General features: G+C 31.5%; 2 protein-coding genes across 3 annotated transcripts; one reads left to right on the top strand and one right to left on the bottom strand.

Annotated features, from left to right (window-relative positions):
- The first annotated feature begins 629 nt into the window (after positions 1-629).
- On the top strand, positions 630-5,187 carry LOC130891318 (coiled-coil domain-containing protein 86). 2 transcript variants are annotated; one of them, XM_057795954.1, is made up of 2 exons: positions 630-813; positions 891-5,187. In XM_057795954.1, exons 1-2 carry the CDS (start codon positions 746-748, stop codon positions 1,273-1,275), a joined length of 453 nt encoding a protein of 150 aa, XP_057651937.1. In that variant the 5' UTR covers positions 630-745; the 3' UTR covers positions 1,276-5,187. The 2 variants fall into 2 exon arrangements, with proteins under 2 accessions (XP_057651937.1, XP_057651938.1); XM_057795955.1 differs by having other exon boundaries at positions 639-813; positions 903-1,357.
- Positions 3,092-15,929, bottom strand: LOC130891317 (probable methylcrotonoyl-CoA carboxylase beta chain, mitochondrial). Its single transcript, XM_057795953.1, has 7 exons — positions 15,711-15,929; positions 13,187-13,437; positions 12,817-13,057; positions 9,881-10,018; positions 6,452-6,902; positions 3,391-3,733; positions 3,092-3,248 (listed from the first exon to the last, which is right to left on the bottom strand). The coding sequence occupies exons 1-7, from the start codon at positions 15,822-15,824 to the stop codon at positions 3,131-3,133; spliced, it is 1,656 nt and encodes a 551-aa protein (XP_057651936.1). The 5' UTR covers positions 15,825-15,929; the 3' UTR covers positions 3,092-3,130.
- Positions 15,930-22,645: the final 6,716 nt, after the last annotated feature.

The following is a 22,645-nucleotide window of genomic DNA, read 5'->3' as shown; positions in this document are numbered from 1 at the left end:
TTTAGCCTTGAATTGGTTTAGAAATGTTGACATTGTTTATCGTATGCCAAGCATGTGGGCTGTGCTTCCACGAATTTTATTAGAAATATACCCTTAAAGATAACGAATATTAACCCAGTTGTATACTAAGGTAGAAAGGATTCTATCATATGCTTATGACCTGATTACTTCGATCAGTTTCGGAACAACACGTAAAGTGGTCCGAATTATTTTCCAAACATTCAAATCATGATCGGGTTAACCTGAACATCGTTTCCGAAAAGCCCTATCAACCAATTTGAATTTATATTCGTGTTACTAGCAAATAAAAGGCTGTTTTGTTAAAGTTATAAATTAATAATGTCAGAAAAAGGAATACTACAATTAATATTAAAAAATTACTATCTATATAGTAAAAATGGTTATACGTTATTTATAAATGCTGCTAATATTTTAATCTTGGTAAATAATTGTTATTAGGTGTTAAATTAAAAACCCTTTCAAATATTTTTAGTACTCCAATGGATTAAGTGGTCGGATCATAACGTAAATGTTGGTAGCATAGAACAGTCATTTGCAGACTGCTACTGCTATGATTATTTTCAATTTAATTAGTAAAGAGAAGTACTTGTTCTATGTTACTAATGTTATTCCATTGTGAATTTGTCATTTGTCATTTGTTAAAGATGCACGTGTTAAATGTATGAATTAAAAATATAGGTTAAATCAAATATTTTTAATAGTTATTAATAAATACTTAGTTAAGATGGTTAAATCAAAGCAAACAGTATCAAATGAACAGAAAGCCACGAAGGTTGATTTTAGTGAACAAAAGTAAGTGCTTTACATCTTTATAAACATAAACGCTTTATATAAAACTATACATTACACTTACATCTCGAATTAAACAGACTTTATTTTAGGAAGTTAATAAAAGAATCACATTCCACAGTACCAAGAGGAAAACCAAAATCCGGTAGAATTTGGAAGTCTGAACGAAAGAAATTCTCGTCTGTAATAAAAACAAGAGGTATCAAAAGCTCATTTGAGAAAAAACAGGAATTGAGGCAAAAGTTGAAACAAATAAAAGAATTGTCAAATGCTATAAAAGCAGAAAAACAGGAAGAGAAAGAAAAGAAAAAAGAAAGAAGGAGAGCTAATTTGAAACGTCAAGAAGAAAACAGATTGAAATCTGAAGTTGTACAAGTAATTACTAATACAAAGAAATTGAAGAAGGCCAAAAAGAAACACTTGAGAAATATTGAAAAGAGGGATACCACAGTTGTATCAAAGTAAACAGGTTCAAATTTGATTTAAATTTTGTACTTTTTTGTGATTAAATTTAATGCCATTAAAAGTAAAAATTTATAAAATAGAATGGTACTAAATTTTTCCTACTCTTGGAACTTATGTGATTAGGAAATCTTGTATAACCAATAAATATTTCAAACAATAGCTTTCTAAAAAGATTACATTTCAAATCAATTCACTAATTTTCTAAATTGTTATCAATAGCTTCAGAATTGTTAGGAATTTATTCAATGTTTGAGTGTCACATTGAATCAATTTTTCATCCATTCCCAAGTTTTATCATATTCTTGCTAGGATTGAAATTAAACACAAATTTAATTAACTGTTTATTTTCTTCAACTTTTTTACTTCTCGGACGTTTTTATAAGAGATCTAGAATCAAGACAATTCACCACAAAAACATTCAAGTTGGAATTTCTGTTACTGTAGTTTCAACATACAAATGACAAAAATATTCAACTTTAGTTAAACATATAGTTGTTTGTGACAAATAAAGCTGGTCTATGATAAAACATGCCTTCACATTAATTTTGAATTGATTACAAAGTGATATAGAGCTAGTTCTCATTGTGACCTGTAAAGTAATATATTAGCTTCATTCACTATTACAATCAAAACCACTTTAATATCGTTGTAATAGACATGTTCGATTATGAAATTGTTCATTGTTGCAGACAAAATTTACCTCTCACTAATCAAAACTGTTGAATATTTTTATTATTTGTGTGTTAAATATGAAATTTGACAAACACTTCATCAATAAATAGCTGATACCAGTTTACCATTTTGATGAAGAGTTTCATAGATTTTATGTGACTCACCAACATGAAACTTACTAAAAAGTCAGAAGTAAAAGAACCAAGTACAACAATTTTGATATTGCACTTGTACTGTCTCTGATCTGGTGCAGAATCAAACCCACAAATAAAACTAATTACTAATTGGAAAGTTTCACCAATTCATATGCATGTTGGAATATTTGGAAGCAATTTATCTTTATTTGTATTCAATCATTTTTGTTGATTAATTTGTCCTTTTCATGTTAAAAATTGTTTTGGTAATCACATCTTTTGGGGTACAACTCTTCTATGACCTTCACATATGTCATTTCTAGGGTCATTCTGAACATGTCCATGTATATTTATATAGGGCGCTCATGCCATATTTTTTGTTTTCGTTAAAAACTTCGTATTTTCAAATGTTTCATAATGTCTGATCCTATATCCCACTGTTCCCATCATTCTAGTGAGTAGAAAACTAACCTAACCTAAGATAGAATTCTATCTTAATTTAGGTTAGAACTTTTGACCTTGACATACACGTATTCCGACCTATTGACGGCCTTTTTTACTGAAGTTGCTTGTCCATATTCTTTATCCAACAAAACGCTCCACCTAAACATTTTTTTATCTTTTGTTATATCTACCCTGCGGTGCCTCGTCGGGAGCCTCCATTTCGTATATTTGTTATCAACATTTCACTCCCTACCACATTTGCCAAGGTCATAGGAAAGTTGTATCCTAAAAGATAAAATTTCCATTGTTTTTTATCATAAGTTATTCAATCAAACCAAAAAGCAGTTGCAAGAAAACAAAAGGAGTATTTGAGTTGAATTGAATATTTGATATAATTTTTTTTTGTTCAAGATATAGTTGATAGAAAAAGGCACAAGTGTTTGCTTATCTTGAAATTTTGGGATAGCTCGTGATAATGGAAAGTTTTTGCTCTGACTATAACAGAGAAGCTTATCGATTAGAACACTTGAGGAACTGAGATAACTAAAGAACAATATTTGAACTAGTTTGGTTTAAAAATATATTGTTTTGCATCTAAAAAAAATTTACATTCTAAAAATACCAAATTTAGTATCTGGAATATCTTTATTTAAAGTAGCTGCTAGACTTAAACCCAAAATTTTTCTTGTATCCTTTGGATCTATGATTCCATCATCCCAAAGCCTAAAATATAAAAGAATCAAATGAACACATATATAAACAATTGAATAAACTAGTAAGAAAAGTTAATTCCAAATATTTTTTTCACTGAGTATGTGAAAAAGGAGAAAAGCCTTATCCTAAAGTTCGAGAGTGAATAACGTACCTTGCAGTGCTAAAATAAGGTGAAGCTTCATTTTCAAATTTTTCTAAAATGGGCTTTTCAAAAGTTTTTTTTTGTTCTTCAGTCCAATCTTTTCCATAACTGGCAATTTGAGATAGTACTCCAGCAGCTTGTTCACCTCCCATCACTCCTATCTTTGCATTGGGCCACATGTAAAGGAATCGAGGAGAATATGCCCTTCCACACATACCATAATTACCAGCTCCATAGGATCCCCCGATTATTACTGTGATTTTTGGAACTTTAGCACAAGAAACTGCTGTTACTAGTTTGGCTCCATTTTTGGCTATACCACCCATTTCTGCTTGTCGACCCACCATAAAACCTATTGGACAAATGACAACATTTTATACGAGGTGTGATTATTAAGTAACGAAACTAGCGCTGCTACAGAAAAAGAATTAAGCATGCGCCTAAGGTTAACGTCTGCCAGCTGTTTAGCCTAAAGCCTACTCTTTTGAACTCAATGTCTACCGTGTCTATAGATAAATCAGTGTAGCCGTCGCCTTCGTTTGTTTATTTGATTCGCCTTAAAAATGATCGTGGTAACAATAGGGAAACGGATTGTTGTGAAATTTCACATTAAACTTGGTAAAATTGAAAATCATAATTCATTGAAACAATTGAATGGAAATGAATGTTTTTTGCGTTCACGTGTTTTTAAGTAGTTGTAGTGTTTTCAAGATGGCAGATTTAAACAACAAGAAGCTCGCAAAAATATTTGTATTTACATTTTGAATGCATTTGAAAATGACTCAAACTTATTTGAGAACATAATAATCAAATGTGAATTAAAAGGAAAGATTTGAGTCTGTTGAAAAAAAAACTTCCTGCACTGTTTAGAACAATGGAAGATTCCCATGAAGCGATGTAGGAATAGAGGAGATGTATGTATCGAAAGTGATAATAAATAAATGTAGGAGGAAGCAGCCTTAAGTTCGATTCACACATATCCCTGAAAAAGAGTTTGCTCGAGTCACTTTTCTCCTTTTAGTTTACTAAGAATTTCGCCAGCAGATATTTTTTTCCACTGAAGGTCACGGTACGGTACATCACGTCATGGCACGGCACGGATATATATGAATCGACCTTAAGGCCAGCAATAGCAGTCGGGAATAAAACGCAGACGGCAAGGGTTACGCAATTAAGACGATTTCCCGCTCATTTAACGTATCAACCACATATACCAACAAAACCCTAGACAACCAAAAAATCCCCAAATAAAATGCTTTATATCACCTGTCTCATTTAAGCTACACCTCATATATGAATAATTAATATTTCTAATGTCTTTATCATTGAATGATATCACCAGTTAGTTTAACAGTTTCTTGTATAAAGAAACTGATTTATAGAAAATGTTGTACTACACCAAGGGTTGTACATTACAGTAGAACCCCTCACGTCCGCCCTCGACTGGTCTGCCACTCCGGTTAATACGAATAGTATTATCGATATGAATAATTTGAAAGTACATTCTGATTTTCCAATTCATAGTAGATATATGAAATTAATTGCTGGTTTAATATTCCCCTTATAGCTTGTCCGTTTAAGTACTCCTACGTTACTTTTTCATTGAGTGAAAAATTACAAAGACTCAACAAAGAGGTATCATTCGAAAAAATTGCTAAGGAACTCAATATAAGCTTTACGACGATTAAAGATTGGAGAAGTGATCGAAAAGACATATACAGTGACAATAGATGGTGAAAACGCTTTTAAAAATCGCAAAACATTGACAATGCATTGTAGATGTGATTTTGCCAAGAAAAAAGGAAAGGAACTTTGATATCTGGGCGCATAAGAAAAGAAAAGGCAATAGCTTTGCACAAAAAACTAGAAGCCGGAAGCCCGTCTTGGCGTCCGGTTTATCTCAATTTCTGGAAAAAAACTATCCGCTGATGCTGAGGCGACCAAGAAGTTTTCTGTGAAGAATTTGTCGAACGATATGAACTGTTACCTTGCCAAGTCCAACATTAACGAGACAGGCTTAAACTATAAAATGAATTCAAACAAAACTTATAAAAGATAGGCTAACCATTGTTCTTTGCAGCAATATTGATGGAACAGGCAATCTTCCATGGTTCGTTATTGGTAAATCTAATAAACCTAAGGCATTCCAAAACATAAATTTATTTTCCTTACCAGTTCATTATCGTAATAAAAAATTTGCTTGGATTGATTGCAGCCTTTTCAAAACTTGGTTTACCGACGAGTTGGTTCCATCTGATGAAAAGGAGTTGAATCAAAAAAAGCTCCCTGTTCGTGCTATATTGCTGTTGTATAACGCACCATCACATCTATCTGAGGAGGAATTAGGGTAAAAGGACATAAAAGCTATCTTCTTACCACCAAATATCACATCACTTATCACACCAGTGGATCAGGCACTTATAGAATAGTTAAAGAGGCGGTATCGCAGAAGTACATCAGTTCAATTTTAGAAAAATCCGAAGCTTTTAATATATTCGAAACAATGAAATCCTTTAACATCAAAGATGCTATCTATACAATTGCTGATTTATTGGAGGAACCGAAACCTTACCCTTTGTGAAAATATTTGTGTAAGCTTTTGCCAGTAGTTATGACTGTGACCAGATCGTAGATGAGCCAAATAACCTTGACACACAAGAAATCATTAAAAACCTACAAAGCGTACAACCGAATGACCCTACCAGTGAAATGCAGTGGATTGCCCAATATGACAAAAATTATGAAACTAGAAAGGAGGTCAATGACGACCAGATTATTATCGCTGTTATGGAAAATAATGGTGAAGAAACTGAACGAGGATTCGAATAGTGATAGTGACAAACCCCCTACCCGAATTCCACACACTGGCGCTAAAAACGCGTTTGATATTGCCTATTGCAGCTAAGTCTAGAATGTCATTTGATACCCAAAAATCTAACTGACTTTTGTTCTAGGTAATGTAAAATATATTTCTAATATAGTCCAAGTATGTGATATATAAATAAAAATGTTATATTCTGATAATCCGACCTTTTTAGCGTTCCGACCATACCCCAGTAATTGTACTTACCTGTAATATTCTGTAAAAATATAATGGGAATTTTCCTTTGGGTACACAATTGAACAAAATGTGCTCCCTTCATAGCACTTTCAGAAAATAACACTCCATTATTTCCTATTACTCCCACTGTTTTTCCATACAATCCTGCGAATCCACACACCAAAGTATCACCATATTTTTTCTTAAATTCATCAAATTTCGATCCATCAAACACTCGTAAAATAATTTCTCTTATATCGAAGGGTTTTTTCAAATCCGTATCTATGATACCGTAAAGATCTTCAGGATTGTACAAAGGATCTTGAAACGATTCGTCAAAAGTAACGGGAGGTTTATAAGATAGATTATTTACTATTTTTCTTGCTATATCAATGGCGTGTTCATCGTTAAGAGCATAGTGATCAGTAACTCCAGAAGTTGTACAGTGTAGATCTGCACCTCCCAAATCCTCAGCAGAAACCTACAAAACAAGAAAAGGTTAATTCTTTTGCAGCAGTGATGTATAGGGGAGCCCAAAATATGACGATACCAAGTTGCATACCTGTGGAGTTGGGGACAATACTTTGAAAAAAATCAATTTCTTTACAACCTTTAACTTCAAATTACCAAATTTGGTAAGTAGAAGGTGATCAAACCGTTTAAGGAAGTTAATCAGGGGTTATCTAACCTCAAAATTTCAAAGAAGTTGATTTAAAAAATTCGATTTTTCTTGAAAATGTTGATAATTAAATTCTGAAACATTTCTAGGCGTGAAAACTGTCATTTTCAAGGAAAATACGAATAACCAAAGACTTATTTTCAATAATGTTATTTAAAAAGTTAGGCATGAATTTATACATCAAATTTTATAATTCTCAAAATTAACTTGTCATAATTTTTTCTCTTAGACACAAAATTAGAAATTTCGTCAGTTAACCGGTTTGGTGAAATAACTAGTCCAATCAAACAATGATGGATAATTCTGACCCACACATTCATCTTAAGCTCACGTTGGAAATGTGAAAAGAGTTATTATACGAGGGTTTTCAACTGAATACTTATGATACGAGGGCTGCTACTTAATTTTTGAGATGAACAAATACTCGCAATTGGAGATGGCTTTATTTTTTTTTTTTCAAAATATTCTCCACTAAGATCAATAGACTTGGCGAAGTATTTTTTCCTTTCCGATTGAGGTATCTCAAAACATGTGATTTGAACACATCTACCGCTTCTTCAGGTGTAGGGAGACGTTGACCTTGCAATTTATTTTTGATCTGCGGGAATAAGAAAAAATTATTGGATACCAAACTTGACTGTTGAAAAACGTTTTAGTTTGAACTGATGTATGAGAGTTCGCACTGTAGTGGAGGAGAATGAATCGTCTTCTGCGGTTGGTTTCCCTAATTTTTTTCGAACACTTCTGGTGCTGCTGTACCATTCAGAATCAACCGTTCTTCGTTACTTTAATGGAACGGTGGCAACATGTTCAGTTATTCCGAAAAAATAGGTGACCATTGGATTCGAAGTGCTTTTTGCGCGAACAACTTTTGTTAAATTTGGCTCCTCTTGAAGACCCATACAGTTGTTTAGTTTAGAGTTCATAAGCATAGATTCATAATTCGTCGCCAGTCACTATCTTATAGACGCCTTTTGAAGTACCGCGATTGAATTTTTTCAGCATTTTTTTGTACCAATCGACACGAGCTTTTTTTTTGAGCGATTTTCAAATTATGCGGTATCCAACGCAAAAAAATCTGTTTGACAGCCAAATGTTCATGAAATCTGGAATGTATGCGAGTGGAATTAATAGTATGCCTCAATCTCACAGTATGTCACATGACGAGGTTTACGTACAGCATCGATGTTTTCTACCACAACAGCCGATTTTGGATAACGAAATTCATTCTGTAGCGAAGTGCAACCATGATTGAATTCGGAAAAATAGCGAAACGCGGTGGATTGAGTCAAAGCGATTTGATCGGCACACTGCTGTTGTTTTAATGCACGTCGAAGATAGAAAATCATCGCGATTTAATTCCATTTTTGACCAAGATGAAAGTTTCAAGTATCTGTAAACAACTCAAATACCACTCTTATGACAATTATGACACTCTTATGACGTTCACCATTACAAAAATCAAACTTTGTGATGACAATGTCAGATTTAACATATTCATTTCAGTGTTGCCATATCTCAAACCTTAAGTAGCAACCCTCGTAGTAATAGTGCATATTTGTAATACCCCTACGAGTTACGCAATCCTCGTCATTAAAGAGAATTTCTCTTTTGAAAGTGAATATTGTCTCGTAAAATAAATCGACAGAAATTCAATTGCTCATATAAGTCTTGAGGTAAAACTTCTTGTGAGCATGATATCGATGGTGTAATTTACGTCTAATGGTTTGCTGTATAGATGATCTTGATAGGTCATTCTAGCTGGATAAAGCTATAGTGCTAATATGCCGTTGATCGTCAATGGTATCCACAATAAGTTCTTCATCTCGCACACTTATTTCAAAGAGATGTTCTCAATTGACACCAAAAAACTTTCCTGTTTGTCGAGCCCGCTTTAAATATTAGAAAATTAGTTTCTGTGAGGAAACTCGCGACTAAGATGCCTCAATGTAACCCAAAATTTACTAATTATGTTTCAATTTGTACTGTCTGTGTATATATTGTATAGTGATGAATAAAGAAACTTAATATTTTTGTGATTGTTCGTAAAAGTCCTTACCCTAAATGTGATTGTGACCCGTGAAAACAAATTTGATTGGTTCTTATTTTGCTACGAGGTCTCTAAGAACAGCTGATGGCTAAACATGAAATTCATTCATGTAAAACTTTAGCTTCAACAGTTAACGTTGTATGTATGTAAGAAGCTTTTTTCCATGACATTCCAAAAACCATAGTGAAAAATCAAATACATCATTAGGTTTTTCTAACAATGTTTCCATTCCATTTTAAAACATTTTCCATTTTTAGTTTAGGATCCCAGTGCTTCATTCGGCAATTGTCTGTTTTAACGAAACTAAGTTTTAAGGAATATTTAGGGAGTATCAGATTCATTGGAGATGGATTGCTTATTAATCTAACTCAATGATTTACATGCGATGAGAAAGTGAAAGTGAAATGCTACGTTTACATGTGTGGCAAGCATAGACAAATGTCCACAAACCAAATTGGCTTGTGTGAGCTTGTCGCCGATCAGGGCTAGGGTCGGTCTTTGGTCACAGAACAAAGAAAGCTTGCATATTGGCGTTCGTTTAGTGTCGTTCACGAGCTCGTGCCGAAATAGATGTGTTTTCTAGAGGAAAATGAGAATCCAAGTGAATTTCAACGTTCTTGGTCTTCGGGCGACCGTTATGAATCCGCCGTAATATTTATATTAAAAACTGAAATTCCAATTCATACAAAAGTGAAGCACATAAAATATATAATTATTTTTTTTAAATTACCTCCTCTCCAGTTGCTGCTTTTACTAAAGGAGGTCCAGCCAAAAAGATAGTCCCTTGTTGTTTAACTATCACCGATTCATCTGCCATTGCTGGTACATAAGCCCCACCTGCTGTACAGGAACCCATTACTACTGCTATCTTCAACAAATCATGGTCAATTAAAAAAATAGAGTACATACAATTGAATTTGTATTTAGATCAGTTTACAGTTTGTTTCTACTCATTGAGTTGTGCCCAAGACTTTCGATAGAAATTTGTGAAGTGAAAAAAGTGAAAGATGATAATTTTAATCCTAAACAAATTCTAGTTCAAAAAGGAACTTCAAAATTATTACTCTGTTACAGAACACCCTCGAACAAGTGCTTATAAAGTGTAATATCAGGTGTAGAAGTAAGGTTTTTTTGAAGTTTTTCTACATATAATAATAAAACAATAACAATTTGGACAAAAGACGATATTAAAACTTTGTAGGAATACATAGGCTGTTCATTTGAAAACGTATGACCTCTATACACAATTCTGACATTTCAAAAACGTTCTGCCTGACGTTCTTTACACGCAGCTGTTCTATCTTCCATAGGGCTGTGTTTTATGAAAAATCGATTTTAGTAGAAAAAAATCTTAAAGTGCTAGGTCGGGAAATCTCAGTGCTACTCTTCGACCAACCAATATGCCAGGGAACTTATCATTTAGTCACTGTTTAACTGGACAAAAGTAACATAATGGAAATCCATCATATTGGAAATTAGTAATACATTTTGAATACTTCGTATAACCTGTCTAACTTCTCTTTGTCCGTGAGAGGCACAAACAAACAACTGATGCCGCACTTAAAGTAGATAATCAATTATATTTGAGTATTTTTTTCTTGATGTATTCCAAAGAATTTCTATTAAGATTAAACACAATATAATACGTCAATAAGCCAATAATAGCATTTGACTGATTTCCAAGCTCTCGTCTCAAGCCCTCTAAAATATTTGAAATAACTTTTTGACTTTGGACATGTAAATCTTTATGTCGGAACCCATAACATTGTATGATCTTCTCCGATTGGTCGTAAAAAACCATCTTAACCAAAATAATTCGATCCTAAAACTTTTCGGAAAATAATTTGTCTTTCGCTAGATAAAAAAGGATTTTTCCAATTATTTAAAATTACTTATAAATTAGGACTAAATCCTAAAACATTTCGATTATAATATGTTCATATAAATCGCTATAATCGAGTTTTCACTCAGGATTTATTAAATCATCATTGCCAGTCATCTTAATCAAGATTATTAATAATTTGTTGTATTGCTACTATAGCTTCCAAATACAAAAATCCTTTTTCAAATTTGAAAGAAAATTGGCAGCAACTTTGCCATTCTATGTCTTGGAGATCCAATCAGAATAGAGAAGGAAGAGATAGAGAGTAGTATATCGATGTTCGTTTTCTCTCTATCAGCAGTTCGGGCCCACTTGAACAAGTTCCCAAATCTCTCTCTCTACCTTTAATATTAACTCTATGGCATAAATGGTGTTGGATTTTTAATAAAAGAAGGACAAAAATTGACGATAAAGAACGATCTGGACGATATAGTGTCATAAATGAAGACTTGACGCAAAAAGTTGATGAAGAAATCCCTATACAACCTTTATTTGTTGCCCAAACTTAAGGAGTTTCTGGATGAAAAGGGTTTGAAAAATGATAACGAGTTGAAAGATTCTTTGCTGCGTTAGCGGGGAATGTAATTATGAGTAAAAAATATATTTATTTTAGGTTGTAATACAATTCAAGCTCGTAAATAAATCTTCTGCATTTAAAAACGTTCCTTACTTAAAAAATGACACTCGCATAATTTATCTTCACCAATAAGAAAGAATCACATTGTTTTGCGTATTGATAAAAAAAACTGATGTAATTAATCTCATCGCTGTGAAATCAAATAGTGCAAAATGTGTATTTTTCACCTGAGTGCTTTAAAGTATTCGCATATGACATTTTCCATTTAACGGCCGTTTGGTTCACTTCAATCCTACCTTATGCATGAATAAAATTCAGATGAATACTGCTTATTGAAGTAGTAGTAGCAAATGAATCAGAAATTACTTAAATTAGGAGAAATATGTTGATATGACTTTGAAATCAATGTCATTTTACTTTTGTGTTTCAAGGCCTTCTTCTTTTGGTACCTGTTCTCGGTAGAAAAAAGGAGAATGTCATGAATTGGTAAAATCATTTAGAAGTTCTTTAGAGCTTCTATGTCAAAGTCCTTATTTAACTCATGAACCAGGTAATGCTTGCCGTTTTCATAGTCTTGGCGTATTGAGAAGATAAGCATATCGGTCCACTTCGGAATACTCTTAATTTGTTTTCCATGGTTGTGGGAGCCGAATTCCTTTCGTTTTGAGAGTGGTACTTCACTCAAAATGTGTGGGTGAGCAATTTTATAGTGTTTAATGTTGTAACAGCATATTAGAACATTACCACCATGTTGTTCACAACAATTATCGCTGTAAAAGATGACATCTATTGGACAGTCAGCATTGTCATTCAAATCTTACAGATCTTTTAACACATAACTCCCAATCTCAGCGTCTGGAGAATCTAACAATAGATCTGTCTTCTTATAAACGAAATGACTATTTCCACGTAAATGTATACCACACCTGTCCAACGACATAGGGTTCGATATAAAAATATATAGTGAAAAAAATATTTTTTTGATACCAACAACTCAAAATCTCAATTTTTGCACATATGCCTGTTTGATTTAACAGCCACGATATATAATATGTAATAAATGAATTGAATGTTTTATGGCTTACAAAACACTAGTTTTATAGATCATATTGAAGTGCCCCAAGCGTTGAATTATGGCCCAATATTACAGTGTAATTGTATAAAAATTTGTTTTGGATCTACTACAAATGTAAACTATAAAATTTACCTGTGCTATCTGTTTGGAAGACATGTTAGCCTGATTAAAGAATATTCTACCAAAATGATTTTTATCGGGAAATACATCTGATTGATGGGGTAAATTAGCTCCACCACTGTCGACCAAATATAAACATGGTAAATTATTTTCTTCTGCAATTTCCTGTGCTCTTAGATGCTTTTTTACAGTTATCGGATAGTAAGTTCCGCCTTTAACTGTTGCGTCGTTTGCTACGATCATGCAGTCTCTCCTGAAACAAAAGTAATAACATACATATCCAAATTTCACATTCGAGACAGCAACCTTATAACCACACCAAGTTGATACATATGCCTCAATATACTACTTAAGCTTAGCATTAAATTAATTGAGTCATTACCCACTAACTTTTCCAATTCCAGTAACTATTCCTGCAGAGTTAATATTATCGCCATACATATTATTTGCAGCAAGCGCGGATAGTTCCAAAAAAGCACTGGTTTTATCTAAAAGCAATTTAATTCTATCTCTAACGAATAGTTTACCTTTAGAAACGTGCTTTTTAACATATTTATCACCGCCACCTTTCAAAACTTTTTCAGTTTTGGATCTGAGAGTATTCACAAGCTCGATCATACGTTCTCTATTTTCCTGCAACATGAAAAAAATTATTCAAATATATTTCATATCGCACCTTCAATCAAATAGTGTCGTAACACAAAAAATTATATTTATTGTACTTAAAAAATCTCATCTCAAATAATGTCTAGTAAATAGTTGCCATTGTAGTAACTTCGCCATTTTTTAAGTTATCATCCGAAAAGTTAAAATTAATTTCGAACGCTGATTACTCGGTAGTTTGGCACTTTTGACTTATGACATATTTGAGCAGAGTTGCATTCCAATTTTTAAAGTACTTTGTGCGCGAAACCCACGGGCTCGACGCTCATGAGCTTGGCACAAAAGGATCAATTGCAAGACACTTGGTAGGTTTTGTGTCAAGAGTCAAATTTGAAAATATTTCACAAATTATTTGTTCATTTATTGTCGTGTTCGAAACACAAGATACTTGATTAATTGAATGAAAAATACGAATACTATGAAAGGACTTGTTTAAAACTATACTTTTCACTATATATACCTTCACAAGTAATAATGCATATTCGCAATTGGTCTCGGAATTCAATAATATAAGAAAATTTTGTTTCAAGCATACACAACTGTAAATCTAAATAAATAGAAATGAATTTGAAATAAATGCCCACATAACGTTCTAATTCTACAATTTGGGTTTAAAGCACAAATTTGAAGCTCATGGAGCCCAAACATTTATCTGGTGTATTTCCTTTTTCCAATGACTTGATTGGATTTTCGTTTCAGGAGTGTAGAGGTAGATCCAGGTTTCATATACAATCACAAATCGACGCGAAAAATCTGACTCGTTTTGCTTAAACTGCGTCAATACCACAAAATGTTCATTCGAATGCGCTTTTTGGTCCAAAGTGAGCAAACACGGCACCCAACGCGCGTATTTGTTACACATGCATAATTCTTCAGTCAGAATATTACAAAATCATTCTTTTTATGTGCCGATGTCCTTTTCCATCTATCTAATCTTATTCCGAGGGTCGTCCGGTACTATCTGGTGAACTTTTCGATGTTATCATTGGTTGTCGCAGATTTTGGCCATCCCAAACGCTAGGCGTCATTCACCGTCACGTTTGAATTTATCAACTCCACATTTTACGATCGTAATTGATGGTTCTGAGTCTCCGGCCAGAGCACAGGGCCTAACTTCTCTTTCATTTGCGTAGGCGTATATATTGCGTTCAAAAATAAATATTTAATGACAACTTCCATTTTCAGAAAAATCTGCACAACGACTCACTTCTACGATCGTCAAACAGAGACTAAGCATCCAAAATGGCTGAAATTTTAGTGAGAATCTCTTAACGCATGTACAAATATATTTCTCAACTGATATTAATGAGTGCTGATATCTTCAGGTTGAAGTCGGAAAGTTTTTAGATAACTCTCATAAGGGTTCAGTTCACGTCTGATACCCCGTTTAAACAAAACTTCCTTACAGGCAGGTACATTTTACTCGTCTATTTACGTTTTATAATTTAATATTCAGTTGTAGCAAGTTAACGAGCTATAATAATGATGGTTTTCTAAGTTCTTAGTAGGATTACAATGAAGTGAATCTGTCTAAATAACGGCGTATAATTCCGTCCAATTTATAATGATTCGATTGCCTTTTAACGAATACTTTCTCGGATAAGATATATACATTTTTTTAAAAGTATTTATAAAAATAATAAATATATAAAATGAGGTATCTACGCCTATGGTAGATAAAAAAAATTGTCGGTAAGGGTTTCTATATAAGTTTTCATAATCTGCAACTGATATTGGAAGAACTATACTAACGTTCGGTTGACCTTGTTCTGAAGTTCTAGATGGTAGTATAATAGTTGGCAAACCTAGTGAATCAAGTCAGTCCAAAGATTATGTCAGTCAAAGGAAAGCCAGTCACTAAAATGTGCCAGGCTGTAAAACTTGTTAAATAAATTACATATATCCAGTTTTATTTTCTATAGTAAATGAAATAGTTGATAAGAATCAGTTGAGAATTATGTAAGTTTATTTCCAATAAACTAAATCACAACTTTAAATCAATTAAAAACATTTCGCTACGTAGAATTTCTAATGTCTTAGGTATTACCTATGTATACATATTCCATTCTAGGTATCTAATTTAAAGCAATATCAAAATATCTACAATTAAAATGTAGTTTACTGATAAAACGGTTCAAAATACTAAATATTATATCAGCAATTCATAGAGTGCGATAAATCCAGATTCAACTTGATAAAAACATCTACTAGCTATTATTGTATTAGTAAAAAATGAAACTCACCATAAACTGTGTTGAATGTACATCTATATTTGACTTAAGGGTATTGGTTGACAATTTGCATAATTGATTTGTTAATAAAAATTGTTTTAAAACTATTGTTGGTTTAGAAAACATTTTCAGTGTCGTGTTCGAGTCTTGCAGTTAAAATAAAAAACGATAAAATGGTATAATAGCATGTGGATAAAGTTGAATTATCATTTTGACCTCACACATAGGCGTAACGTCTTACTTAAAAAGGATATTTCTCGATCAATAGTTTCAGCTATCTTAGATAAAAATTTAGATTGATATAATATATAGCTTTGTAAATATACTTAATAATCCAATCAAAATAATAATTTCTATATTTTTTTATTTACATATTACAGGTTTTAATTGGTGTGCTTTTACCAAAAACGTGATATAAATAGTTCTCAACGATACATCTATACCTACATATCATGATGCATATTTACTATACGGGGTGATTGATTAGTGTGATAAAAGTTTAGTGCCTCCATTGTCCTTTGAAATACCAATTTGAAAATTTGAGGGATTATAGATTCATATCAAGTTACATTTTTTAAAATGATACACTTTATATTTTATTGCATATTTCGAATTAGCTTGACTTCCCCATTACAATAATATGTGTTCTACGAGATATTTAAAAAGCTATCAAAAATTTTCCTTAAAAATCGTAACAAATTTAATACCCTGTACAATGTAAGAGAAATTCAAGAATGAAGAAGCATTTGGCTATTAGTAAAAATTCTGGAAAATTATTTATTTCGTTAATATTCATTGAATCTGATTCAGGGTGAATCAAAATACTAATGCATTATTTTGTCGGTTTTTTCAAATGAATCACCTTGCATTTCATGTGAGAATCGAGAAGTACCACCAAAGGACAAAGGTGGCATAGAAGTTACTAATCAATCCAATGTCATGTCATGTCCAATTACATATTCATTCATAGGATTTAATGAATGTTATCTAAGGTAGTTATATTTCATTACAAATTTTACAAAATTTTAATTGAACAAACTGAAAATAATGCTGTTATCATCATAAATGGAACCACAAGTCAACTAAACAACTAGACATTTCCAATTTTTATCTTTTAAAAAGCTGAAGAAATAACAATATTCATCATCTGCATCAACAAAATTCTAACCTCATATTTTAACTGTTATAATACTACATAATCCACAATTTCAAAAGAAGTAGAATATTAGTTTTTCCACAGATGAGTAGGTATTCATATTTAAGGTTTATGAAATAATAACTACCAATCCTTTCTGTACTGAGCATGGTGTCCAGTGTTGCCAGAGCTAGTACAATTGTACAATTCTAGTACATTTTAGTGTATTTTATTCGCTGGTACATTTTTCCTTTTTTCCAATACATTTTCCCTGCGTTCGTTTTCTCCCAATTTCTCCCACTGGGAGCATGTTCTATACCAGAGGCGGGATTTTTTTTATTCAGATAGAAATTATTATTATTAATAATAATAAATATTATTATTATTTATAATAATTATTATTACTTTATGATTATTATTAATTATTATATTACTTACCTTTTATCTTTATCGTTGATTTCTGCAAATATAAAGTTATTTTATATTTTCGTTTAATAAAATAAACTAGAAATTGTAACAATAATTAGAAAACAGAGCCAAGTTGATTTATATTTAAATCGTGAGATTTTTGTACTGCATTGCTAATTTTATCGGTAAACTTTATATAAATTTTTCATTCTTAAAATAATATATAACATTTTTGGAAAAAAAATTTAATTTAAACTTATGTTTATACATCTTTCTATAATTTTATTAAATTTGTTTGAAGTTGGTACAATCTAGTACATTTTCTAGTTCAATTTTTACATTCAGCTTTTAAATTGTGGCAACACTGATGGTGCCTCCAACGTCAAACCCCTCCAGATCCTCCATGCACCGTTCTCGCAAACATGGCCAAAAATCTTTCGCGGTATCTTACGTTCCCAGCAGTTCAAAATTTCTCTAAACTTGAGCGCTCTCTAAACTGCCCAGAAGCATCTGTTCCCCGCAGCAACTCTTGTCTTAATCTCCGTTGCCACGTTATTATCTGAGAAGTATCAATAAAGAACAAATATCTTCTATATTTTTCATATAATCAAAATCAAGTGTGACTATGTAATTAATTAACTACGAACACTGGGAGGCTGAACACGATTTGGAGTTGATTAAAACTTCCAAATATTTCTTATTACTATCACGAAAATGCTTGTAAGAAAAATTTAAAACAGGGTAGTTACTCTAGTGAAATAAAACATAATAATGACTATGTTTAGAATAAAGGTATAAAGAGATAAGAGATGTATTTTTTCTTTTTCATCATTACCATTTTTTCAAATGAAATAAAATTAGATCAAACCTGATAAAAAAGTGACAAATCCTTAGGAAAAAAATATTGCAATTTCTTTTTTATTGTTTCATTTAAGACATACCAATTTTCATTGATAAGTGGATGTAAATTTTTACTTTCAATGGCTAAAAAAATGATTTTAAATTATGTTTTATTGTGACTAAATTGTGAAATATTTCACAATATAACTGTATCTAATCTATTGCTGTAAATAGTTTATATATGAATTAGAGGTACTACAACAAGTTTGTTATGTGAAATTAATGAGAAATCCAAGATGAAAGAATTTTTCTGAACCATCAAACACCACACATGACATATTTCATTTTATGCGGTACAGTATATTCCAACATTGTATTAAAGAGAAGAAACATTTTAAACTGAGTTTTTGAATTCATTTTAAAACGCTTATAAACATTTACAAATTTTGAAAACCAATTAACGGTTTTTCATTTTTCAATGGAAGCTTAGTTGCTTATTATTACAATAATAATATTTTAGAGAGTTTTGTATTTTAAAAAATTATTGTTAAATGTACGCCAGTGATACGCAGTATTAATATTGAATAGATTCTTATTTCTAAAGCAATTATCAAAAACGAAGTATGTTGTGAAATTGACAGTAACTGACAATTTGAAGGTTCTAACAAATCTATCAAAATGCACAGGATTAAATTATTCACCAGATCGCCATTATCAAAACATTTTATAGTTCCCTCTAGAAAGGTTTATTTACGTAAGCCTACAGAGGGAGGAGATCCACATGATGTAAGTTATAATATAAGCTGAATTCAATTTTAAAAATGTTTGACAATTTATAGGCCATTCCAGGTGGGAAAGCTATCGGAAATCCTATGAAAATGACGATCATGTTCAGTACTTTCTTTGGTCTTGCTTTTTGGGCGCCCCAAATTCTTTTTATTTATATAATGCATAGATAAGATAATAATTATGTAATAAGTATTGCCTATCAGCCAGGTAAAAAACCAACATCCCATTAAATACAGAAATCATACTGAGGTGGTATTATTTGTTACTTTCGTTGAACTACTTATAAAATATTATTTGAAAGAAATTAGAATTGTACGAAAAAGTTGTAATGAAATCTTTATTTCATGTACACCCATATAGACAACCAATTTTACAATTATTTCAGAGTATCTAAACTTCCGTAAAAAATTATTTTTTAAATTTTCTTTTATATTGATAAATATGAAAATGTGGAAACTTGTGTCGTTTAAAAAACTATTTAATATTTGTAATTTTTTATGAAGTGGTCATATTGCATAGAATTATTATTACGCTTGCGCACTTAATATCTTCTACTCCAAGTACATCATTTTATAATTCCCACTTTTGAGGTTAATAATTGAAGGGTTAATTAACACTAAAAGTATTTTAACAACTAAAAATGATTGGAAAGAGTAGTCTGCTTGTAAGACAAATAGTTAGAAATGCTTTTGTCAGGGCTGCTCACGATCACGGTGGTGTACCCGGAGCAGTAAGTATTGATCATGTTACATAATTGGATATAGGTCTTAACATTGCAGATAATACAAATTTTCAAATCGTTTCACTATTTAGAAATTATGAATAATACTCTACTAAAATTTCATATGTTCATTCTTTTTTTCAGAATTTGCCTTTTGATATCAATAATCGTTTCAAATTGACTGCCATTATGATTGCATTCTTTGGTTCAGCATTTGGAGCTCCCTTCCTTATTGTAAGATACCAACTTACAAAGTAATAAATTTAACTGTGTAAGTGAACATGTATTTATCTTATATTTAAATTTTAATTTTCGTTCTCTCTTGCAGGTTATTGTAGGTAACATATTAGTAAGGTTTATTAAATATTTTTTTTTGTAAATATGTGAGAACCCATTAAATTTTGATTGTGAATCATTTTGTTACTTATTTCTCTTAATAGTAAATCTATCAGCATTTTTGGCCAATGTACTTACTTAAATGAAACTTGAAATTACTCTTTTTTTGAATTCAAATCCTTATTTAGTATCCCCCTTATAACAAGGTACTTTTATAATGCATTTTATGCATGCATATTATAATACATCCTCACCCAATGCGGGAATATTGCGAAATTTATAATGATTTGTACAGTTCATAATTAGTTTTGTACTTGTGTAAATTGTGTTGTTATATAATTAAAAAAAAATATTTTACTGAAGTTTATGTGTATAAAAAGGTGTAAAAATTCTAATTTAAATATAATATTTAGTTTGAAAGCCAAGACAAGTGAAAAAAAACCACGTTAGAAAAGAAATTTATTTTTCTACAACAAAAAATTGTACAACAGTATAAACAATTTTACAAAATGAACGTAAAATCAGGAGTGCAGATCTTAAGTAAATCTTCATGTGTAAAAGATTCGGGATGATTTGGAGAGAAGATTGTAATCAAAATAATATTCCTATAAATAGTTGTTTAATAAGAGCAAAGGCCAAAAAAATGTTGAATCATCTAAAGGTATTGGAAACCATTTCTTCGGACAAGCAATTAAATATGGATAACTTATAAGCAACGTGTTATAAGGGGTCATAAGAACGTGTTATACAGGGTCGTTTTCCTACAAGGTGTAACCAATATATCTGGTTATAGGAGGGATTACTGTACATGCAAATGAAATTAATATAAAAAATTCAGTTCAGTTATCTGATATGGCGGTTATGATTGTAGTTCTGAATCAAAACAAATATGTAATAAGATTGGGATTACTTTTCATAATAATTCACTAGAAAGAAATTCACTGATTATAAAATGTATATAAAATAATTGAGCTGAAAAGTTATTTCTATAAATATACAAAGTGATACAGATTCATGTACCTTAATTTTTAGAGCTGATAGTATGTATATTGTTTATAACTAAGTTGGCAAAGTTGAAACTATTGGTGATATTTATCCCGAATACACTATTTACTACCTATACACTCACAATTACATTATCTAGCATTATCGTTATCGACTCTAGGGTCGGGAGGTACACTATTTTACAAGTCATGAATGTTGATGTAGAGGTAGCCAATAGTATATTCAATACTTTTTCATATATATCTGAATTATAAATTACAACCATCAAGAGAACTATTTTTCAAAATATCTACCAAGGGTTCGTATTACGGAGTTAGTTTCAAAATTAGTGTTACCACCCAAAGTATCTTATATGATTTTGGAGGGTAAGTGAGGATTATTATGGCATATTTAAAAAACAACATTCTAAAGCAATTATTTCCAAAATAATCTAAGAATCTACTACACAAAAAAGTGTATAAAAAGTATGTGAGAAAAGTAATGAAACTTATTTCGCACTTCCAAAGGTTTTATTTTTTTCCTTTTCAAATTACAATGTTATCCCCTTCTAAGTGGTTCCCCTTGTGAAGCCTATATCAAGGGAGTCTTTATGAATACTATTGGCCGCAGCATTGGATATTTGTCAATTGATATGTTTGGACATCTCAATTTCAAGAAATGTCACAAGGACTCAAATCAGGATTCTCAGTTATTGGCAATCTTCTTAACAGGAAGTGATAGTATTTCTAAGTTGAAATTTCTGGAACAATTGGTGATATTAATACTGAATACACTGTTTACACCAACACTGACAATTACATTGTCTGATGCGCGTTTCGATAACTAAGTTATCGTATTCAGAGACTGAAGACTGAAGGTTTACTTCTCTGATAACGGTAACTTGGTTATCAAAACGCACGTCAGACAGTGTGGTGGTGGTGTAAACAGTGTATTCAGAATGATAGTGTGTCTGGTATTCATAACTAAGTTTTAGTTTTGGGAATTGGTGGTAATATTCACACCGAATATACTGTTTACTAACACTTACCTCATAATTACATTGTCTAGTGAGTGTTATCTTTAGAGACGGAAAGTAAACTGGTTTTCAGACAGTGTATATCATGAGTGTTGATACAGTAATAGCAATAATTATTCTCGTCACTTTTTTATGTGTACCCAAATAATAAATTATAACTGTGATAGATTAATTTGCGAATCTAATTTTTTAAAATATATGCCAATAATATCATTTTGGAGTTTAAGTGATTATTATGGCGTATTTTAATAAAATCAACATATATGTAATACTTCTATATGGACAGTTCTTATAAGTGGAAGGTGTTCTGACTAAGTTAAACAATTAGTGTATCATTCTCTCTCCTCCGGGCGCTTTAGTAAGTTCTGCGCATCTTTTGTGCGCATGCAGCATGCGCAGAATAGATAAAGTGTCTCGAATGATAGAGAAAATGAATATTGTCGGCACCGTAACGTAGGGACGTTTTTTTCCTTTCATATAGTATTACATATATGAAAATCAACAACCTGAAGCAATTATTTACAAAATAATGTAAGACTTTCCTACAAAAAGAAGTTTCTCTTATGATAATTCAATAAAAACTGTTTTACTGTAGTATATACAAAGTATGTGCGAAAAATGATAATAGTCATTTTGCATTTAGCAAAGGTTTTATTTTTTCCAAAGTAATACCCTTGAGTAGTTATACACCAGCAAAA

This window comes from Diorhabda carinulata, chromosome 3 (assembly GCF_026250575.1).
Source record: "Diorhabda carinulata isolate Delta chromosome 3, icDioCari1.1, whole genome shotgun sequence".
In the NCBI taxonomy this organism is placed as follows: domain Eukaryota; kingdom Metazoa; phylum Arthropoda; class Insecta; order Coleoptera; family Chrysomelidae; genus Diorhabda; species Diorhabda carinulata.
Note: the sequence above shows the minus strand (reverse complement) of the source record. Positions and strands in the feature narration are given on the sequence as shown.